Consider the following 23340-nt stretch of genomic DNA (forward strand, 5'->3'; position numbering starts at 1 on the left):
ATCATGACAGTAACCTTTTATTTGTATGTATAAATTAGAAATGAAGGATGATTAGTTGTCAATGGTTTTTGTTGGTTATCACCCCGTTCCACACTTTTTCTACTACATCCATCTTGATTAGAAAGTGGAAAAGAAATGCATGTCAATCTACTTTTTATCATCCAAATCTTGAAAATCATTAAAGGTTCATTATTCTTATAAATCTCAAAAGTTTAGCACTATATATTATCTCACATGCTTCTATCAATACAAACAGGTTTTTTTTTTTTGGCTCTCTTGTTACAAATTTTATCCAACCATTTCAATTATTTGCTTCGATTCTTAGGGTTAGAAAATTATTTTCTTTTATAATTATAAGAAAATTTACTTAATTATCATCACTCTTTTATAATTACTATTTGGTGTTAAAATTCACTTTTAATTGTTAGGTGATATGATAAGAGTCTCTCTTATCTTAATCAGTAGTTGAGTAGTTTTAAAACTTGCGATTAGCATTCATCTCCTTAATGGGCCTACAGAATACAGATAATTAGTTACTGAACTCGCTCCGATAGATATCTTAATAAATAAAAAAAATTACTTTTTAATTATTAAAACAAGTCAAAACGTATATCGAAATATCTCACTTTTTGTTTAAGGTGGAAAGCACCATTCATATATAGATGATGGTTTTAGGCAAGGCTTTTCAACAAAAAACATTGCTGACTGTGAGAGACATTTTACCTTTTACTTTTGTGGAGTTTAATAGTCACTTGTGGGGTTTTTATTAGGTTCACTTGTATGTAATTTTACGTATCTAACTTTTTGTTAATTTTTTAAATGTATTTTTAATTAATGTAATTAGTGTAAGTAATTTATTTAAATTATATTAAATTATTTAAATATTTAAATATTGCAATAAAAAAAAATTCTAATCATTATTAAAGCATTTATGCAAACTATAAAAAAAGTGATATATTGTAAACTAAACTCTTTTTTAATTGATTTTTATTTTTTCTTAGTAGTAAATAATTTGATTATAATATCTCATAGATAATATATAATAAAAATAAATATGGTATATTATTTATAAAAGTTTATATATGAAATATAAAATTGTTTATATAAATAATTAAAAGTTGTTATTTAGAATTAAAGTAATACAAAATTTTCTTTTGTTTCCTTATTGGTTAAAGGAAACATAATAATTTAAATAGAAGTCTTTTAGTAGAATTAAAATTCTTATTTATAAATATAATAAATTTGTATTAACTAAATATTTTAATAAAATTAAACTTTTATATGTAAATGTGATAAATCTTATGAGTAATAAAAAAAAGAAACCTAAAATACCTTTAATGATTACAAAATAAATCGAAAGCTATATGGAAATGTATCACTTTTTGTTGAAGGTGGAAAGCACCATAAAAAGACTATGGTTGAGAGCGGGAGACATTTTATTATTTTGAAACCTGATAAACCAATATTTTTGTCTCTTAAGCTTACCAATATTTAAATCTTTACCTTTTAAACTAAATTCTCCATTTTTTATAATTTATTTCGAAGACCAATTATGTAATTTTAGAGTTTTCCAACTATAATTTTAATGTATTATTCACTATTCAACGCGTTTCTATGCATTATTATTTATAATTTTTTATACAATTTACACATACTATTAAATTATTTTTATATAAAAATTAATTTTGGTATAGTTGATTTAAAAGCATAAAATATAATCAATGATATTTTAGGTTAATGGCAAAATTGAGGCACTGAGATTTTTGAGATATCAGAGTTTCAACTTACAAAAATTTATGAATTCTTATCTAGATTTATTTTGATTAATTAATTGTGTTTGAAATGATTTACAAACATTATCTTTATTTTTTTTTTGTTATAGAATACAAAATAAGATTTAATGTGTTATTCATAGGAAAAATTCTTAAAAATATAATATTTTTTAATATTAAAAAGATATTATAAAATATTAAAATAATTACTAGAAATTATAAAAGTATTATAAAAAGTTTAGAAAATTATAAAAAATTAGAAACTTATAATTTTTTTTTAAAATGACCACGATCTTATTTGTTTTCCCTCACAAACTACCCTCAATCCATCTTTATCAATTTCTCTCTCATCACCTCTCCTCAACCCAAACTATTATGTACCCATCACTTACCTTAAACTACTAAGCACTAAATTCAACATCATTAAAACCATTCACTTGGACCCACACAAGTTTGATCAGCATCGCATTTCAAGTTAGGATGACAAAATCCAAATCGCCAGATGAATTCTAAACCGGTTCATTTTAAATAGAGCAAATTTTTCTTTTGAAAAATGGATGCGGGGTGGAAATTTTCTTTTTGATAGTGGTATGGAGTAGTTATGGTAATTACTTGCCCCAACCCGATCGCTCCACTATACGAAATTACTATTTTATCCTTGTACATATAAACTATGTTACATCCCAAAAACCAAGTTAAAAGAAATTGGGTTAGTGAGACCAAGAGTGGTCACGTCTTGATTTTGAGTTAAGATTGTGAAAATGTTGTCAAGTAAATTGATTTATTTTAGTGGATAAGTGCTCTAGATGTATGTTTAAGGTCTTGTGTTCAAATCTATTTCCTTGAAATTTTTTGCACAAGTATAGATAAGAATGAGCTTGTTGGTTTAATGGCAAGGTGTCTTACCCTTTGGTTTTTGAAAATTTCCCTGAAAGTATTCCTAGAATTTCTCATTATGGAGTTGAAGTGTTCCGATTGTCGGTAAGTATGATATGTATGTACCTTTTCTCCATAGTAGTTTTGTGTATCTCTTCGTGTGCAAAGAAGGTGATCTTAGTGGTTCAATGGTTTACGTTTTAACTGGTTCTATGAAACTGTTGGGAGAAGTGTGAAGTATTATTGGATTGAATTGAGTTATTTTGGATTAATTGATTGTGCGTTATGATCCCGTTTAAGTGAAGATTTGGTATCAATTAATCCGGTGGTGAATTAAGGAATCGCTTGGTTGTTGTTCTTGGTAAGGAATTGAATTTCTTAAGTTGATTTTCATTTTGTTGAGGATTATAATTAGTGGTTGTGGCCGAATTAGTGATTAATCTTGACGTTTTGTTGCTAAAATTGTCGGTTTAAATTGTCATTTTAGGTTCTAAAATCCTCGTTGTTGTGTGGTCAATCAGAAATAACATCATGTGTGTGATTCTAACCCAAAACGTCGTTTAGAACTCGAAAAATAAGATTATTTTCGAGATTTTTGTTCGTCACACAGCCGTGTAGTTGGCCGTGTGAAGCACACGGGTGTGTGCAATTACATGGGCAAACCATGTAAGTCGTGTGGGCTCATTTTTCAAAAATTTTCACCGAGGCTCGTTTGACTCTGAAATTCGTACCTTTCATGGGGTCCATTTGGCTTAAATAAGACTTGAAATGTGACATTTGTTGATATGTGTTTGTATGTGATACAGGTAAGCTGTGTGAAAAATATATATACGATTTTGTGTTCTGATAACTCTGAAAGCATGATTACGTATGAAAAGTACGCATGACATCTGTTTATAGAATATATGTATTAGTTTATTTATGCATGTGTATTGGGATGAGTTTGATTTGTGATGGAGGAAGTGTATTTTGGTAGTATTACTGCAATTTTGGCGGTTAAATCGCAATATCTGTCTGGTAGCTCAACTGCACCTTTATGAGTGACATACCACCACGACCCGATGTGATTGGATGGATGGACTATTGTAGTCCTAATTGGTGGTGGTTGGTTGGACAGAGTTGGTGTGTAGTGGATGGAGGTAGGATCTATGACTGTATCTATATCTGAATCTATGTCTGCATTTGTATCTGAATCTGAATATGCATCTGTATTTGAACCTGAAAAATACATCTGATTATATATATGATAATATGTTTGAATCTAGATTTGAAAACGTATCTGATTTGTGTTACACACTGAGCTTGTAAAGCTCACTCTTTGTTTGTTATCTTCTCAGGTAACCATCAAGTTTAGAATCGGACGGCATGCGAGAGCTCGGATTAGTTTTCCGTATAAGATGGTTCGAATTATTTTAATTAAGATTTCTAGACTTTTGAATTTTTGTACCAAGTTTTTGGATTTGGTTTTATTTTTGGGTTTTTGATCTGTTTGTCGGTTTTTAGGTGATCTTAAATGTAAAACTACAAAATCATATGAATTTGACAAATTGGAATTTGGTTTTAAAACTAAAAAAACTCTGAAAATATTCGCTGCAAAATTAAATATCAAACTAAATGCTTTTCCGTAAAATAAGTAAGTTCTGCGCATGAGTTTTTCTAAATAGAAATGTACGAATTTTGCCAAAAATTAATAATTTCAAATCACGTGATTACTAAAGTTAGAATGCAATTTCTAAAAATTTCCGTTGTTTTTATAAGTAAATGTTTATGAGATCCTGCTGTGAAATAGGTGTTTTCAAGCTTGAGAATTTCCTAAAACTCGTATGAGCTTGGCTAAATTAAGTTTTCAGATCACACAATTTCTAAGCTAGATTTTAGTTTTTCAAACGAGTTGGTGTAACTTCTCCAGATCCGGCCATAATGGCTAGGCCGGGTTTGGGGTGTTATAAACTATTAAAAGGGTAAAAATGTAATAACATAATATAGAAAAAAAATCCATATATTTTATATTTAAATATATTTTTGAAAAATTATATTTAAATATTTATTTGACGTGGGGCAAGATGGACATATCCAACATCCATGAAGGTGGTAGTAATTTTCAAAATTATACATCCGTAGTGGAGTGGGACAGATGGTAGAATAGAAGTAATGCTAAGTTGTTTTAGATTAACAATGATACTCTTACGAATCGAGTGTTAAAAAAGAAGAGAAAAGAGAAACAAGGAAAAAGAGCATAAAGGAGGAAAAGATTAAAAGCTGTGTCAGGGAAGGGTAAAAGAGTGTAGGGAATATGAAAAACAAGAAATAAATATGGATCTTTCTTTCTCTCAGATGAGTTTCCGTATCCTAACAATAAAACATCTTAAAATCTAACTTTGACCACCCTCTCTCTCTTATTTAATGAAATTAATAATAGAATAACAAACACACACTGTTCCATTTCTTTCTTTCTTTTATCAATTCCATATATATATATATATAGATTGAGTGGTTGGATCCTCGCTTCGTTTTTCACTCTTTTCCATCTTCCTCTTTGCCTTTGCCTTGACACACGCAAACTCCAAGGGATCGGACCGCTGCCGATCTTCCATCCTACGGTTAGGCCCTTTCTAACCCAACCTCCTGCTCTGCGCATTCCATTCTTTTTCTTAATCTCAATCAATGCCGCTCTTTCTCTATTCGCTTTTTCCAGTTTTTTTCTTCTTTTTTCATACAACCATTTCCTTATTATCTCTTATTCTCCCATTTCACTAATTTTCTCTGAATCATTGTTTCCATTAAGTGCTTTCTATTGTTTCCTTTTTTTTTATTCCCTTTTGAAGATAATATTTTATCTTTTTAATGCTGTTTTGATTACATGCAATAGAACTTTTTGAGATTTGTTTTTTCTTTTTTAAACCAATTCAGTTACGGGTTAATTTTATTTATGTACAGTTTATTTGCTTGCTTAGCTTAATAATAAAGGATCCGTTACTTTTTATTCTTCAACTATACTAATTTTGTTTTTTTTCCCTTTTAGAACTTCCAGTCTTACATCATGAGTTTGAAACTGTTAATTATTAGTGTTAAGCCCTACAGTAGCTCTATTTAATTTATTAGAACAATAAAAAAAGGTCAAGCAACTATTGTTGATCAATGGCTTATTTATTTATATTTGATTTCGTTTATAAGTTTAATTATGAGTTGCATGTGACTCAAGTTTTACTCTTGTTCCCAAGCATTTCTGTTTTCTATGTTTCCCGACTTAAGAGTTTGTTGATTCTGTATATTGAAAGTGATTAATTATTATTCTTTTCCCATTATCAGAATGGGATTTGGCTTTTCTTCTTTTTCTTCTGCAGTGCATATCGAATCCTTACTGGGTGCTATTCCCTTTGGTCTTTTATTTATAATCTGCTTAGATTTCAATATATTAATGCTTTAGTAGAGTTCTTATGAATGGTATTTACTTTTGTTTTCTAAAGTGTAAGAATTTGTGATGTGAAGCTGTTTGCTTAGTTATGGGTTCATCATTGTTTGCGTTCTAAGTTTTCTGAGACATAAATGCCTAGTTACAAACTATTCTTTTTTAAAGAGATTTTGTTAAGGTTGAAATCTCTCTTGTGGTTATGAACGTATGGTTTAATGATACAGAAATGTTTCAATTTTAGTTCCATGTGAGGAGTATTTAATGCTCCTTGGTAAATTCTCTTCTCAAACCAAGTTTTTTAGAGGCACCTTAAAGTTTGGATCCTTTTTTATCTTGTCCTGCTATTGATTTCTTTTTTTTTTTTGCTTTTTGATGATTAAAATGACCATCAGCTTTGAATACTGTAAGGCTAATAAAGCAACTATTTTGATAATTATTATGTGGTAGATAGATTGCAATGTAGAATAGCACCTTTTTTTTTTGTAGGAAAGTGGATTGTCACATCATATGAACTGGTGTTGCATATGAGATTCAATCCTTGGCCAAGCTGTAGGGACCATAGCTTTAGAGATGGTTTACTGGTTTGCTATCATCCTTAATAAGATTGTTTTTGACATCTTTCCTTACACCAGTGTACAATTTGTTTTGCTTAATTGGTTTTGCATTTTACGCATTCCTGCCCAAACATGTGGGTTGTCTTTGGTCATTCTGGAAATTCAATGTCTCCATTAGAATGCTTGTAGCTTTTGTAGTTACCAAATCTTCCCCTGCAGTTATGACAAAAAAGCTGGTTGCGCTACCTCAAAAATGTTACCAAAATTTTCATTTGTATGAAGAGAGATCTATATGTGTCTTCACCTATGAAATTAATGTAAATGTTTTAGTTAACATGGAACTTACGTTGTAAATGTATAGTCTCCCCTTGAAATTGCATGAGTTAATGGGAGGCAACTACCTTTTTGTATTTTTGAGAAACATTGCTCATTAAGAAATAGCTTGATATCTACTTTCGGGAAACACCCACTACAAGTTTCTAAAGAGAGAGAGAGACATATGTCCTTGATGATACTTGCTGAATGTTGAATTATATCTTGGTATCAGACCTAATGAAAATCCTTCCCAAAGTTTTTTTTTCTTTTTCTTTTTTCTCTTAACCATACGAAAATAGAAATAAAAGTGTCTTTTGGTGGTATATATATCTCTGATGATAAGAGTTCACCATCTCTTTTTTTAAAGGTTACTTTTTTGAAGATATTTTAATGCATATTCTAGTTTGCACTCTTCTTTCTCATAAAGTTGGTTAATGATAGATATGGCGAATGAATTTATTATATTCATATTCATATATGCTGTCAACACTCTTTCTTTAGTATTGTCTGCGGTACTGCTCTTTTTGCATGTGTAACTTCTTTGGATTAAATTTTCTCTTACTGTTATTTGTAATATTGTCATTTTTTAAATTTCTCAAGCTCAATTCCCTGAATCTTACTTCTATTGTTGCACTGCAGTGTCTTTTTGAAACACTGAGAGCGTATGGAATCTAATGGTCATAGGAGGGTGAGGCGAAGGGAACATCTTGTCCGAGAAAATGGGGATACTGGTTTATCATATTCCATTGATGAACTGGATCCATGGACTGCATGGGCTTATAAACCTCGCACTATTTCATTATTATTCGTTGGTGCATGCTTTCTTATGTGAGTACACTGTTTAATATTTACTTCCTCTTAGCTTCAATTCAACCATAAAATTGTGCATTTCCCCCCTTGTTAGGTTAGCATACATATTTATGTTGTTAGTCATTTATCTTTCCTTGCATCTTCTTTCTGTCCGGGAACTTCTATATTTCTCTTTGCAATTATGCTCATGTTTTTGTTGCAAATGACTGTCAATCTTTTTTGGTTATCTTCAACTGTATGGTTGTCTGTGGGTCCTAATTGTGGAACTTGTTTCTGTTGCATGTACGTATGATCTGTAAAAGGTTTGCTAAGTAAAGGTTATTTCTTAGTTCCAATTAGTTTTTCTCCTAGTCTCCATCCCTTGTAGATATTCCTGAAGCTTTTACAGTGTCACCAACATGTCCAGTGAATCAAGGTTTTGAGTGAGGGATGGGGTCTGTTTTCTCAAAAGGACACTGTTGGTCACAATGATGCTATAGTGTTGGAAGTTATTTTAATAATTTAAATCTCATGGCAACCTACATATTTGTTTTGCGTCTATATTATTGAACAAATATTATGCAAATATAGTGGTTTCTGTTTTCTATTTTCATTTTGTCTAGTAAAGTATCTGAACTGTAAGGCAAACATTCTTTGTATTATCTGTTTGGCTAAATGTAGCACCCTGAAATTATACATTTTACTTTCATTTAATATGAATGTAATTTCTTATGATAGTATTCTATAAATGTCTTTTCCAGGTGGAACTTGTACCATGTCCTTAAGTTGCACCCTATTTTTTAGTTCTTTTACTTATGATACATGGCAGAAAACCATAGAGAATATGAAAAATTTTCTTTTTTTTATTTAAAAGAATGAACCTCATTTTTTTTTTCTTTAGTTCAAAATTCTCTCAATTCTTATATTACTATTTATTTATTGTCTGCATATATCTTCCAGTTGGGCAAGTGGAGCCCTTGATCCTGAGAGCAGTGAGTCTGGCGATCTTGTAACATCTGTAAAAAGGTTCCACCTTATTTCTGATGGCATTTTACTGTCATCTTTTTACTTGCTAACACATTTTTAGTTTTTGTTCACGTGATTGTTTCTGTAGGGGTGTATGGGCAATGATTGCAGTTTTTCTAGCTTATTGCTTGTTGCAGGCTCCTTCTACGTAAGTTAATAGTTTGATTTCTTCTGTAAAACTTGTTATGTTTAACTGTTTTTCGATGGATTCTCTAATTTTTTTTTGTCTCTCTAAAGATTTGCTTGTGCATTCTTGTTATCTAGTGGTATGAATAGATTATTTTTAGTCACCTTGGTCTCTGTAGAAATCACTTTTAAAAATTTGGGAGTCCAAATGCCTGTGAAATTGGATAGGCTCATCGCTTTATATAAAGTAACATGGAGATGGAGTTAAGTATCAAACGAGTCATCTCATTATCTTGGCTTTCAGTCCAATATTATATTTTCCTGTCTAGTTGGACCGTAAAAGCCTCAGTTATGTTTATCAACATTTTATGATTATGCTGGCTGGAGAAGATGGTGAAAGGCATCTATGAATTTTGTTTATGGATACTTATAAAGTTTAATCTGTGTTCCTTCTATTTTAGTTTTATTTATTTATTTTGGTTGTGTGTGTGAATCTCTGTTTTAATCTCCAGAGTTTCTTTTTAGCATGGTTAGAGGACTGCTTGTTTTATTTCTCTAGAAGACTAAAGATCATGATTTTAACCTCTTTGTAGGGTCCTTATTCGGCCACATCCTGCAATTTGGCGTTTAGTTCATGGGATGGCTGTTGTTTACCTTGTTGCACTCACATTTTTGCTTTTTCAGGTTAGTTTCCTTACGTTCAGATTTCCAACTTTATCTATACTGTTTGCCCATTGCAATGCTTATTCATTTATATTGTATGTGCATCTTTTTGGAGGAAATAGGTGCATATTTATATTCATCTATATTAGCTTTTTTATGTGTTCTTGGCTGTACTGCACCTGGACTCTTTTAAATCTTATGACTCATGATTGTTAGAGTAACTGCCACCCTAACACCCACGTCACAGTTTAAAGCTTTTGTCTTTTGATATTGTTAAGTGCTAACATGTCATCAGTTAAATAAACACTCACATACAACACACAAACTGTCATACATAGTTGAATATATAATTGGTGATAGTTACTCTCGACTCTGTTTTCCAGAAGCGTGATGATGCTAGGCAGTTTATGAAGTTTCTCCATCCTGACCTTGGTGTTGGTACTGCTTTTGACTCAAAGTCTTCTAGTTTCATGCTTGTTCTGCTATTATTAATATATATTGAAGTTTCTTGATTATTGTTGGCATCTTCATGCAGAGCTTCCAGAAAGATCCTATGGTGCTGATTGTCGCATATATATTCCTGAAAACCCCACAAGCAGGTTTAAGAATGTTTATGTATGGATCTTCTTGCTCCACTTGGCTTTTGTATTTTATTCTACTTCTTTTACCTCTTTTTCTGTAGTTTTTTTTATTTTAGTTGTATGATTGAGCCTACTATATGTTTCTTGATATAAATTATGTGAATATATGTTATTTCGTACTTCTAACTTTTGTTATGCATAAAAAAATATTTCTAGGAAACACTATTTGATGAATTTGTAGTAGCCCACATCTTTGGTTGGTGGGGCAAGGCCATTTTAATCCGCAATCAGCCACTTCTCTGGGTCCTCTCAATTGGCTTTGAGTTGATGGAGGTTAGTTTTCTGAATGGACACACATTGTTTTTCCTTTTGTTCTCTCATTTCTCCTTGCACATCCTTGCTGTCTGTTTTGCATCGATAAACTAACTACTATGATGGCATATACAGTTTACCTTCCGACACATGCTACCGAACTTTAATGAGTGCTGGTGGGACAGCATTATTCTTGATATTTTGACATGTAATTGGTTTGGTAAGATCCTGCATTGCTATATCTGTTCCCCTTTGTATTTTTTTGTTCTTTTGTTAATCTTTGTGCTGTAGGCTGTAGCTTACAGGACTGTCTGCTTTTAAATCATAGAAGTGCGCTCAAGCAACTGAATAATATATATAAGCTGATTGACCTGGTTTGGGAATTCTCTATTTTTAGTTCCATTTTATATCTATTCGAATGTTTGTTAGAAAGTTTGTCCGTGATTTGATAAAATAAAATAATTTCTAGTTAGGAATCATATTTTCTGCTTTGATATTTTAAAGTAGGAAATTTCCTCCAATTCACACTAGTTCTGGGGTTCCCAGGCCCCATTATTTTGGTCATTATTTGGTTTTGGTTGTATGATGAAAATTTTGCTGCCATACTATTTAGTATTTCTGGTTCTGCTGATTTTTCATGCATTTCTTGATGCTTCTATGACAAATTCATAAACTGGTTCACAAGGTTGCGATGTATTAACACTTTATCCATTACTAGAATAGTAGAACTGATGCACACCGACCACATCAGTGAAAGAGGAAAGGCGGTATTCTTTTTCATGGTAAAAAGGTAGTTTTAACTGAACAAGAGGACACGTGATTAAAAAAGAACTTAAATCGGATCCCATTCATGGTACCTTAGGAAGGCAAAATGATTGAATAACTAGTATTATTATTTTTGGTGAGCTGTATAACTCTTATTTTAATTATGTTACTTTTTTCTTAGATTTTTATGTAATTTTAATATCCAAGTTTGTGTTACATAACTCTGTGACACAAAACTGTTACTCCTTGAATATAATAGTAGTATAAATATGGGGTTGGGAATTCTTTTGTAGACCTTAATATGATAGTAGTTGTCTACTTCACTGTATTATTGTGGTCTCACGGGCTAAGTCTGCTCTGCTTTTTGTTTTATTAGTTGCTGGTGTGGAATTAATGAGTTAATGATTTTTCAGCCTATCTTGTCAACATATTTGATTTGCTTGTAGGTATATGGGCTGGAATGCATACTGTTAGGTACTTTGATGGGAAAACTTATGAGTGGGTTGGTATAAGTCGCCAACCTAACATTATTGGCAAAGTATGTTCCTTGCTGTGTAACTACTTTTTTATAAATGTTAAAATTGCAACAATAACTGTGCAAATTATTTTATATATATTTTCAACCTCCTGTTTCTCATATTTTTCACTTGGCTTGGGTTAACCTTTTAAATGCCGCCTTGTTAGAATTTTTGAATCTTTCGTAGGGCAAATATAGTTCAAAATTTTCCAAGTCATGCAATGGTCATTGCTGTTTGCTGTTGTCAGGTTAAACGAACTTTAGGACAGTTTACACCAGCACAGTGGGACAAAGATGAATGGCATCCGCTGCTTGGTCCAATGCGTTTCGTTCAAGTTCTGAGCCTTTGCATTGTGTTTTTGACAGTAGAACTTAATACATTCTTTCTGAAGTTCTGTCTGTGGATTCCTCCTAGAAACCCTGTGATTGTGTATAGGTTGATCTTGTGGTGGCTAATAGCAATACCAACAATTCGTGAGTACAACTCGTACCTCCAAGACCGGTACTCTCCCTTTCTCTCCATTTGTTTTGGATGCAAATATATATTGTGCCAGAAAAATGTTTGATGACCCCAATGCAGAAATTTCTTGTCTCACTTGAACACTTGGTCCTTTTTGTCTTTCTCCTTCCTTCCAGGAAACCTGTGAAAAAAGTTGGAGCATTTTGTTGGCTTTCCCTTGCAATTTGCATTGTTGAGCTTCTCATTGGCATCAAGTTTGGACATGGTATGTCCGAAATCCCATACATAGATAGTCTTTGGATTATGTTAATTGTTCCTCAGTTTTTATGGTATGTCCGAAATCTCATCAGGTTTATATCCAAAGGCGATGCCACATTGGTTGGTAATATTCTGGTTGTCCATTGGAGTGACACTGGTTTCATTCATTCTGATTTGGTCATGGAAACTGCAGCGCAATTTTGGCAAAAAGAGAAGATAGTTTTGGGAAATGCAGTAATACTATTACACTATTCTTTGGCTGTTATTTACTACTATCGGTATTGTATTGAGGTTTGTAAATACCGTGTATCAATCACTTCATAAATTGTATTGTAAATGCTTATTCTTAGTCTTAGTCAATAGGCAGTAAATCACAGATTCAAGTTCTAGTTCCATGCTATTTTATTCTTTCATGTAACCCTGGATGGTCAACTAGTGTGACCGAGAAAAGCTCACAGTTTCACCAATGTCAAAGTGCCAAAATTTTCCCACACTTCATAAAACGTTTCAGACTAAATAATACCCTCTTCATTATTTTTCCAAATTTGTAAAACCATTTTACTATGTAGCTCCCTGCCACTTTTAAAAATAGTTTATAATTTTTATACAATTAATAAAATAAAAGTAAAAATAAGAAAACAGAGTGGGCAGACTTGAACGACGGTGTGGCTTTGAGTTCTAATTAAGGAGCTCTTTCTACATAATCCCACAACTTTGTTCACTCTTGTTTCCACTTAGTTTTCCCTGAACTGAATACCAGCTCCTCAAGATGGTCTTACATCTGGGATATTGACCAAATTAAGCCTGATGCCCTTTGCTTGATTAATTATTTCCCTCCTGGTATCTTTAATTAATAAATACTATTATTATGTTATTATAATTGTAAGAGGATCCACAAGTGTTAAAGACCCGTACAAATCTTTCTATTCCACCTGGTCCGTCCTCTTACGATCTCTTCATTTTGAGTCTGGAGGAGATGTGTATATCCGTAAGTCAATACGTTGATGTCCAGGGAGCCCAGGCGTCCATTTCCTCCCACCAACACCTTATTTGTAAGTAGATTCTGTTGCACTCCATTTGCGAAGCTTTCATCTTCATCTGGTTGGCAGAGTGATTGAACTACTTCTGAACTCCCACATTCCCTTCTATATTCTAGTATAATACTAGATAGCTGATGACGCTCCAAAAACTTGTCAGGGATTGTCTGCACCAATATATACAGTGATGAATATCAACTAGTTGATTTAAGGTAACTACGGTTACTATAAGATAGGCTGTCTTTTACCTCCAGCATCCATCTTACATACTTCACATTATTTACATGCTGGTTCATGTCCAAATCACTCCTCTTTGGCTACAACATGATGAATATACAGTTAGTCTCTCTCTGCTCACCTGTTGAAGCATAATTGTAAATTGTACCTTCAAGTCAGAGTTCACATGTTTTGCTTTATCACCCAACTTGACAATTTTGTCGGGAACAGCTTCGTTGATTGCTTGTTTCTGTATAAACCAAGGAGAAATTTCATCTCTCACTTCATCCGGCATCTTTGAGAGTCGCCGTGTTTGCTCGTTCATCATTACCCAAGTGCTGTTTCATCATGCATGCATGCATGTTTTATTTATAAACACACAAATTAAGGAAGGGATGGTAACTTTGGCTGCAAGCATACAAGTATAATACCTAGTGGCACGTGCGTAAGTGCTGCCGGAGGCTTGACTCCTGATTACCCAGTCTCGCCTCATCCCATTCTTCCCTGATGCTCCAACCCACGTGTCGATTTCGATTACCTCTCCCCTGAGCCAAGTACAATTGTAGTGCTTATGTAAGTACTCTAGTCTGTAAAATGTAGGCCAGGGCAGGAAGAGCTAGATGGGGTGTAATTTAATTGAGATTATCATCAGAAACGCTTTTAGCACGAGTGCATTATTTTATGATGAAAAGGCTGACCATATGGGATAGTGATCGACTTGGACGTGCATTCTTGAGACCACCCAAATGAGATTGTTCCTCATCATTCCATGTGTGGCCCCAAATCCATTGCTTAGAAGTCCAGACATCCACATATGATTTAATGCTGTTTCCTACATGACAGTAGTATGTATTTTTGAATATTAAAAATTAAATTATTCCCAAGCCTTAAAATGTGATTGAAAAGGACTTTGGTTGAAAGAGCAAAGAAGCATATATATATATATGCATACAATTAGTTTAATTAATCACCTGGAAAAGGTTGAGGAGGCTTTCCAATGTAGCAGTTTTATCAGGGCCAACTTCGTAAGAGCGGACGACTACCGTCTGTCTATACCCAACTCCCCTTTCAGTGATTAGGCCTTGACGGTATGGATCAACCAGCTGCTTCTGCCTCGGAATTCTCCGCCGAATCTTCTCTTCGCTTATGTGCCCGTTTTCAAGGAACTGGATAGCACTGAGTGAAGTGGAACCTTCTTTTACATCAACTTCATTCAATAATGTATGATGCTTAATGGGCCTCCTTGTACAACTACTCCCATTAACGTTGATATTCACTCTGTAATCTCCATGGTTTTGAATATTACCATTCGAACTAGAACAAGTGATGGAAAAGGAGACTGGACAAGAGAAAGTAAACATTGCTTATTTTTGTCTGCCCTAGGTGTGAAAAAAGTTTGGAACAGAGTAGGTGCCATTGAAATACTTTATAGCAATTTCTTGGCGGACCTTTTCAAGACAGATTCCCGGCATATAGAGAACAAAGCGTAAGGAGCTTTGTTATAGTAATTCTCAGTACAAAGAGAAGACACCCATTTGTCTTATTTTGTGTCTGATGAGATGAGTTCCAACAAATTTAACACCCGCTGCATCATCCTAGGATCCATCACGAATGCTTGGAATGACATTCTTCTATTATATTTATGGTGCTTTTCGAATAGGCCATATTTGTTGTTCTATAGTTTGTCAGGTTCCAATGAAGAATCTCATGTATATGCCATATTGCAAATTAGACGAAGAAACAAACAAGAAGTTGCGCAAGCTTCGACTCTAATAGAGGTACACAAATTAAGGGGGTGTTCTTCGCCATCCTATTGATACAATGTTAAGAGTCTTTCTTGGGAAGCATTAGATCCTGATTCTCAACAATTACCATTGTAAACCTCATTTAATGTGTAAATAAGATTTTCGGATTAAAATTTTTTTTATGAACCGAAGAGAAATTGTTGAAGTCAGCTCCCATGCAGCAGTAACCAAGGTGGCCATGCAGGGAACGTACAGCAACAAGCAAACTGAAACTTGTTTTGTTTCATTTGGTTACTCCAATGAACATTTCCTATTTTAGTTTATTTTAAACTTAGTAGGTAGCTGCATTTTGATGTAATTAGGTGTTGATCGACTGATAATTCATCAATACAACTTAAGCAAGTCAAGTTAACAAGTTTCAATGTAATCTAGTGGTGTTAGGTAGTTGATTAGGTAAAAGCTTATTTGTTTTGAAGTTGACTCACTTATGTAATGGCTCAACGCCTTATTTTTCATTTTTATGATAATTGATCAAGTTATTCTTGATTCAACACTCTCTTTTCTTTCTTTTTTTCCACTCTCCAAATTCTGCTCTTCATCAATTGTTTCTTCTGCAAGTCTCGAGTCTTGCTGTTCAAGCAAGACCAAAACAACTTGCTACTGCCTTCTACACCAACAGAAATAAAGAGAGCAGAGAGAATAAATAATAAAGAAAAATGAGGAGCAAAAGAAAAAAAATATTTTTATTGATTAATATGGGAGTTTTATAATGCTTTTTCAAAGTCTATATTTGTAGAGATAAGAAGTATAAATGAAATAAAACTACTTCTAATAACTATTAGAGTCATAAGTATATCAAATTTATCTTGATTTTGATGGACATCCTCTTAATAATAAAATATTCATTACACTCTCTCTTGGATATCCATTGGTAGATAATGTGCCTCATTAAAATTTTACTAAGATAAAAACCTGTGGGAAAAAAATTCCTAGTGGAGGAAAAGAGTACACATATCTATGATATGCATAACATGCTGCCTTATTAAAAACCTTACCAAGAAAATCCAATGACACAACCTCAATTAAGGGAAAAATAGTACAATACCTATTTACTCATTCTCTTGACAACATCATATGATATCTATAACACCTCTAACTTGTATCTGTCGCTGGAATAGGGTTATGGAGCATTACCAGACAAACAGAATATTAAACAATTCAAATCATATATTAATACAAACATAATCAAATTTCACTTAAATACATCCATAATGTCTCTTAATTGAGCCTTCGAGGCCCTAAAAATACTTTGAAAATAGTCCGGGACTAAATTAAAAACATTTGGAGATTTTTGGAAAAAGCTAAAAAATTTGAACTGCAGGAGTCACACGGCTGAGACACACACCCGTGTCTCAAGCCGTGTGGACATTCGAAATAGGAGCACACGGCCGTGTCCCAGCCCGTGCCCGTGCCTGTGTAACTCACTGACTTGGATCACACGTGTAACACCTTAAACCCGACCTAGACATTATGGCCAAATCTGGAGATGTCACAAAGAAGGGTTTAGAGAACAAAGTTATTTCGATAAAGCTTTGTAACCCATATTTGTTCATAGCTATCACTGAAAACGTTATTTAGTCAATTCATTTGCTCAAAACATGAATTACAGCTGAAGTATTAGAAATCATTATGTTTTAAAAATCCCGTTCGTATTTTCAGAAAACCTTTGTTTTAGTAAAAACCATGTTTTTAGCCAACCATCGCAAATAAAGAATCGAATCAAAAATCCAAATCCAAAACAAACCAAATAGTCCAGAGAGTCCGTTAATTACAAAACTCTTAGAAATAATCATTAACTAAATAAAAACCATTATTTATAGTCAGTTTACAAACTTGCGGTCACCGTGAGACTCCGCTGCAGTGATCTGCCTACGTCTGTGGATTACCTGAACAAATCAGACAAACAGATGTGAGTTTTCGTAAACTCAGTGTGTAACCCAATAGAAATAGACATGTTATTCATACAGAAATCATATATATAGTCAGATTCAGATTTGGACTTAAGTTCTTTACAGATACAAATAATAGAATCAGAAATGCAGAACAAATATACAAAATCCTACCCCCATCCTCTACACACCAACTCCAACCATCCCATCATACCATGTGGGGTTAAAAAAACACCCACCTATCCTTACACACTATATAGTGTCGATACGACACACAACAGATAATATGCAGTCAAGCTGCCAGAAAATAGGCAAAATGTCACCGTACAGATCATTTCCTCCTCATATATGATCCCTACCCTAAACATATATATACAGAATATCATGCTAAACATGCTCGCATACAGATAACATATATATTTAAAAGAATAGTCAGACATTCATAACGGTGTCCTACTCAGAGTAGACTATTAGGATATCAGATAACATAATTTAGGGTTTTGTTAGCCTTTACCGACCCTACGGTAGGCCTACAGTCGATCGGAGCAACCTGTGCGACACTAGGAAAAATTTTAGAATTATGGGCCCACATGCCCGTGTAGGCCCACACACCCTACTTGGCCTAGCCCATGTGGCCCACACGCCCTACTTGGCCTAGCCTGTGTGGCCTACACGGCCACACCAACACCACTACATGGCCGTGTGTTGCGTACGACCATGCCTTCGTCAAACACACGGTTGTGTCTCACACAGGGCCAATCACACGGCAAGGCACACGCCCGTGTGGCGTTGACAGAAAACTTTTTTGACTTTCGTCGAAGCTCGATTTTCTGCGTTTTGGGAACACACCTGTTATGATTTTGATGCGAAACCAGCCTCGAGACCACCAACACCTAAAAACAGAATCCCAATGCCCTATTAGGAGATGTTTTACGAAATTAATAAAACTAAACCGAGCAACGCTCTAAACTTACCACCGCAAAGACGACTACATGCGAAAGTTAAACCGTTGAAGCGAAAACCACAAATTCACCGTCTTCACCTATACAACTATTCACAAAATTCAAATTCCCTACAACTACCGTCATGCCACAAAAACGATAATGAAACGAAAAACTTAACGAGATCGCACGAAGGACAGAAAAGAAAAAGTAAATCGATTGAAAGAAAATGAAAGAACAGGAAATTAAACGTAGATGATGAACAAGAGAACCAAACGACAGAACCAAAGAGGGATGGCAAAGAACTGACGTCAGAAAACTTGGAGGAGAGAGAACCGAAAATTTTTTTTAAAACAAAAAATAAGATCAGATAATCCCCAAAATCCCAACTCCCTACTATCATCTCAACCACAACTACCCACTCACTCAGACTCCCAATCCCATCCAAACTCTTTCAGTCAATCGAGGCAAAAATTAATACCCACGTTCACACAGGGATTCAAACACAGGACCTTCCACACACCAACTCCCTACCACTCGAACCAGCAGGCTTATTCTGATATGAATTAACAGACAATTTTATATAAACCCTCTCAACAAAGATAAGGCTAGGATTAGAAAAATAACAAAATTCGTCAAAAGTGGGACTTGAACCCAAGACCTCACACACTCACCCAGAACACTTAACCACTAAAGCAGATACAAACTTCTATTAATTTTTACAAAACAAACTTAAAAACATTCAGGGCGTTACAACTCTACCCCCTAAAAGAAATTTCTACCTCAAAATTTATCTGATCAGAACATATGAAAATACTGCAGACGCATCGAGTCCTCAGGCTCCCACGTGGCTTCCTTAGTGCTATGATTCCGCCACAGAACCTTAACCAAAGGGATGAACTTTCTCCTCAGAACCTTAATATCATGATCCAAAATCTGAACTGGCTCCTACTCAAAGGTCAAGTCCGGTCTAACCTCAATCTCCTCAACAGAGAAAACGTGAGATGGGTCAGACATATGTCGCCTCAACATTGAGACGTGAAACACATCATGGATACGATCCAACTCTGAGGGTAGCTCCAACTGATAAGCGACCGGTCCCACATGCTTCAAAATCTGATACGACCCAATAAACCTAGGGCTCAACTTGCCCTTATGACCAAACCTCAGAACTTCTTCCACGGAGAAACCTTAAGAAAAATAAGTCACCCACAGAGTACTCGATATCTCTTCTTTTCAGATCCGCATAAGATTTTTGTCTATCAGAAGCTGCCTTCAGACGATCCCGAATCAATCTAACTTTATCTTCAGTCTCGAAAACCAACTCAGGACCTAAAACTCGTCAGTTACCCAATTCAGTCCAACATAGCGGAGTACGACAATTACGACCATACAAAGGCTCTTAAGGTGCCATTTAGAATCTAAATTGGAAACTGTTATTGTAAGCGAACTCAACTAGCGGCAGAAAATCATCCCAACTACCTCAGAAATCAATCACTCAACTCCGAAGCATATCCTTCAGTATCTGAATCACCCTCTCAGATTGACCATCGGTCTGAGGGTGGAACACAGTACTGAAGTCCAATCTCGAACCCAGAGCCTCATGCAGTTTTTTCTAAAACTGAGAAATGAAACAATGATCCCTACCAGAAATTATCGAAACAGGAACCCTATGCAGTCTTACAATCTCAGAGATATAGAGCTTCGCTAACTTTTGTAGAGAGTACTCTATCTAAACCGGAATAAAATGAGTGGACTTGGTCAACCGATCCACGATGACCCAAACAAAATCCTTCTTAGTGAGTGTCAAGGGCAACCCACTAACGAAGTCCATCGTCACTCGTTCTCATTTCTATAAGAGAATATTTACAGGTTGTAGCAAACCCGAAGGTAACTGGTGCTCAGCCTTAACTTGCTGGCACGTTAGACAACGAGCAACAAAATTTGTAACCTTACATTTCAAATCCAACCACTAGTACAGTTTACAGAGATCCCGATACATCTTATTATCACAGGGATGCATAACATAAGGGCTACTATGCGCCTCCCTCAGAATTGATTGTTTCAGATCAGAATTATTCGGTATACAAACTTGACCTCGAAAACATAGAAAACGTCTTTATTTAGCCGAAAACTAGAAGTACTGCCGCTCTCAATCTGACGAAACCGTAAACCTAGAGACTCATCCCCTAACTGCTTATCCCGAATCTGATCAATCCAAGTCGACTTAACTTGCAACTCGGCTAACAGACCTCTATCATTGAACAGATTAAGACGAGCGAACATCACTTTCAAATCAGTCATTGCTCTACGACTGAGAGCATTGGCCACCATATTGGCCTTACCAAGATGATATTCTATTGTGCAGTCATAGTATTTAAGCAACTCTACCCATCAACCCTGCCTAAGGTTCAACTCCTTCTGAATTAAGTCTAAAACCCGAACTCGATATGATTTAAACTCGAATTAAAAGCCCGAAATTCTTAATTTCCGTCATGATCTCGTTCAGAAATTCTACTTACACAGTCTTCACTAAAACGGTCATAACTTGAGCACCCAAACTCAAAATTGAGTGATTCAAAATGCATTTCGAAGCTAAGAGACAGATCTTCAAACGTCATAAGACATCTCAACCCAAAAATTCCAGGATCTCATCCAAAAAGTTATCGCAAGTCTGCTGATTTCCCAAGCCTAAAATTTGGCAGTTTTGATGATTGGAATCTAAAAAATTTCACCCCAATGTGGGTCTCAAGGAACAATTTCAGACCCATAAATGTGATGGTTCACACTACCTCAAGGCCCAACAACAATGTCAAAGGCTAAGAAAATCAAATTAGGACTCGGTCAAAGACAAGATTTGAAGATGAATCTTTTTGAGGAAAGGGAGAATGATACATGCACGAATGGGGTGAAATTTATTAGATTCTAATCATTAAAACTGTGAATTTTCAGGCTTGGAAAATTAGTAGACTTACGATGACTTTTTGGATGGGATCCTGGCAGTTTTGGGTTGAGATGTCTCATAGCGTTGGAAAATCTATCTCTTAGCTTCGAAACACATTTTGAATCACTTGATTTTGAGTTCGGGAGCTCAAGTTATGACTGTTTTGGTGAAGATTGCGTGAGCAGAATTTCTGAACGAGATTATGACGGGAATTACGAATTTTAGACTTTTAATTCAAGTTTAAATCCTATTGGGTTCGAGTTTTAGACTAATTTTTTATTATATATGAGCCCAATATTATATTTTTTAGATCTTATTATTTTATTATTATTTTACTCCAAATTTTTTATAATTATTAAGTATTGTAAGTTATTTAGAAGTTTTATGTTAACAAGAAAATTTAGTTTAAAACTACTTCTTGTTTAGATGAAATTAGAGTTCTAGTATACTTAAGAGTTTTATTTAGATTTATTTAGCTAGCTTATAAATAGACCTTTGCATTGTACACAATTCATTCAATTCATTATTATTCTATTTCTCTATTGAGTTAGTAAATTCTCTCTGGGTTTTTCTTTTTAAGAATTTCTTTTTAGTTTATTTTAGAAGAGTTTTAACAATCTTTTTAGATTGTGGAGATCATCTTCAAACGCCATAAGACATCTCAACCCAAAAATGCCAGAATCTCATCAAAAAATTTGTCGCAAGTCTATTGATTTCCCAAGCCTGAAAATTGGCAATTTTGATGATTGAAATCTAATAAATTTCACACCATTCATGCATGTATAATTCTCACTTTCCTCAAAAAGTTTCATCCTCAAATATTGTCTTTGATCGAGTCCTGATTTGATTTGCTTAGCCTTTGACAATTTTGTTGGGCCTTGAGGTAGTGTGAACCCATCACATTTATAGGTCTGAAATTGTGCCTTGAGACCCGCATCAATGACAAACTGATCTATATACTGCTGAAAAACTCAATTCATCAGATCCATGAATGCAGCTGGAGCATTCGTCAAACCAAAGGCCATAACTAGGAACTCATAGTGCCCATAACAAGTCCTAAATGCTGTCTTATTAACATCCCCTTCCTTAACTCTAAGCTAATGATACCCAAAACGAAGATCTATTTTTGAGAATATTGAAGCTCCTCGGAACTGATCAAACAAATCATCGATCCTCAAAAGTGGATACTTATTCTTCATAGTCAGTTTATTAAACCGTCGGTAGTCAATGCACATCCTCATTGTGCCATATTTTTTCTTAAAAAATAGAACCGGTGCCCCCATGGAGACAAACTAGGACGAATGAAACCATGATCCAAAAGCTCTTGAAGTTGAGCCTTAAGTTCTGCCAGCTCTTTCGGTGCTATACGATATGGAGTAATGGACACTGGAGCTGTACCCAGTAGAAGCTCAATGCTGAACTCAACTTCACGATTCAGAGGTAAACCTGGTTACTCCTCAGGAAAGACATCCAGAAATTCCCTCACTGTTATGATATCCCTGACAGAAGAGTCCTTAGAAATTGAGACACAGACGTAGGCCAAATACGCCTTATACCCTTTCCGAACCAAGTTCTCAGCCACTAGAGCGGAGATCACATTAGAGAAGTAATCTTGACGCTCACCAATCACTACTATCTCCTTTTCATCATCGGTCCTCAAAACAACCCTCTTACTCGCATAGTCCAGACTAACTTGGTGCTCAACCAACCAATCCATACCCAGAATTAAGTCGAACTCCCCAAACGGTAGCTCCATCAAATTTGTCAAAAACACAATCCCTTGTACTTCTAATGGTACATTCCTATAAAGTTTTCTAACCCAAATAGATTGCCCCAACGGGATTTGTACGATAATCTCACTAAAAGTACACTCCACAGAGATCTCCAAGCTTTCAGAAATACTACTACCTATATAGGAATGTGTAGAACCTATATTTATGAGAGCAGTATAAGGAACACAAAAAATAAAGAATGTACCCATGATCACATCAGGAGCGTCTCTATCCTCTCGTCATTGAGTAGCATAAACTAGTGCATGCTGCCTCGCCTCAGTCTGATTAGCACCTCTGCCCGCTGCTCTTT

General features: G+C 34.6%; 3 protein-coding genes across 4 annotated transcripts; 1 reads left to right on the forward strand and 2 right to left on the reverse strand.

Moving 5' to 3' along the window:
• Positions 1-4943: 4943 nt before the first annotated feature.
• On the forward strand, positions 4944-12815 carry LOC121224155 (CDP-diacylglycerol--serine O-phosphatidyltransferase 1). Of its 2 annotated transcripts, none has more exons than XM_041106902.1 (13): positions 4944-5248; positions 7569-7757; positions 8679-8744; positions 8833-8892; positions 9464-9554; positions 9917-9971; positions 10069-10148; positions 10331-10447; positions 10562-10646; positions 11638-11729; positions 11957-12210; positions 12345-12433; positions 12519-12815. In XM_041106902.1, exons 2-13 carry the CDS (start codon positions 7594-7596, stop codon positions 12644-12646), a joined length of 1281 nt encoding a protein of 426 aa, XP_040962836.1. In that variant the 5' UTR covers positions 4944-5248; positions 7569-7593; the 3' UTR covers positions 12647-12815. The 2 variants fall into 2 exon arrangements, with proteins under 2 accessions (XP_040962836.1, XP_040962837.1); XM_041106903.1 differs by lacking the exon at positions 4944-5248 and adding an exon at positions 6672-6931.
• A 134-nt stretch (positions 12816-12949) lies between these two features.
• On the reverse strand, positions 12950-14507 carry LOC121224156 (palmitoyl-acyl carrier protein thioesterase, chloroplastic-like). The gene is made up of 5 exons (XM_041106904.1): positions 14378-14507; positions 14111-14224; positions 13849-14017; positions 13712-13780; positions 12950-13630 (listed from the first exon to the last, which is right to left on the reverse strand). Exons 1-5 carry the CDS (start codon positions 14491-14493, stop codon positions 13328-13330), a joined length of 771 nt encoding a protein of 256 aa, XP_040962838.1. The 5' UTR covers positions 14494-14507; the 3' UTR covers positions 12950-13327.
• Positions 14508-14638: 131 nt separating this feature from the next.
• Positions 14639-15141, reverse strand: LOC121224552 (acyl-[acyl-carrier-protein] hydrolase FATB3, chloroplastic-like). The gene has a single exon (XM_041108010.1). The coding sequence runs from the start codon at positions 15038-15040 to the stop codon at positions 14639-14641; it is 402 nt and encodes a 133-aa protein (XP_040963944.1). The 5' UTR covers positions 15041-15141.
• Positions 15142-23340: the final 8199 nt, after the last annotated feature.

Source organism: Gossypium hirsutum, chromosome D12 (assembly GCF_007990345.1).
Source record: "Gossypium hirsutum isolate 1008001.06 chromosome D12, Gossypium_hirsutum_v2.1, whole genome shotgun sequence".
Taxonomy (NCBI): domain Eukaryota; kingdom Viridiplantae; phylum Streptophyta; class Magnoliopsida; order Malvales; family Malvaceae; genus Gossypium; species Gossypium hirsutum.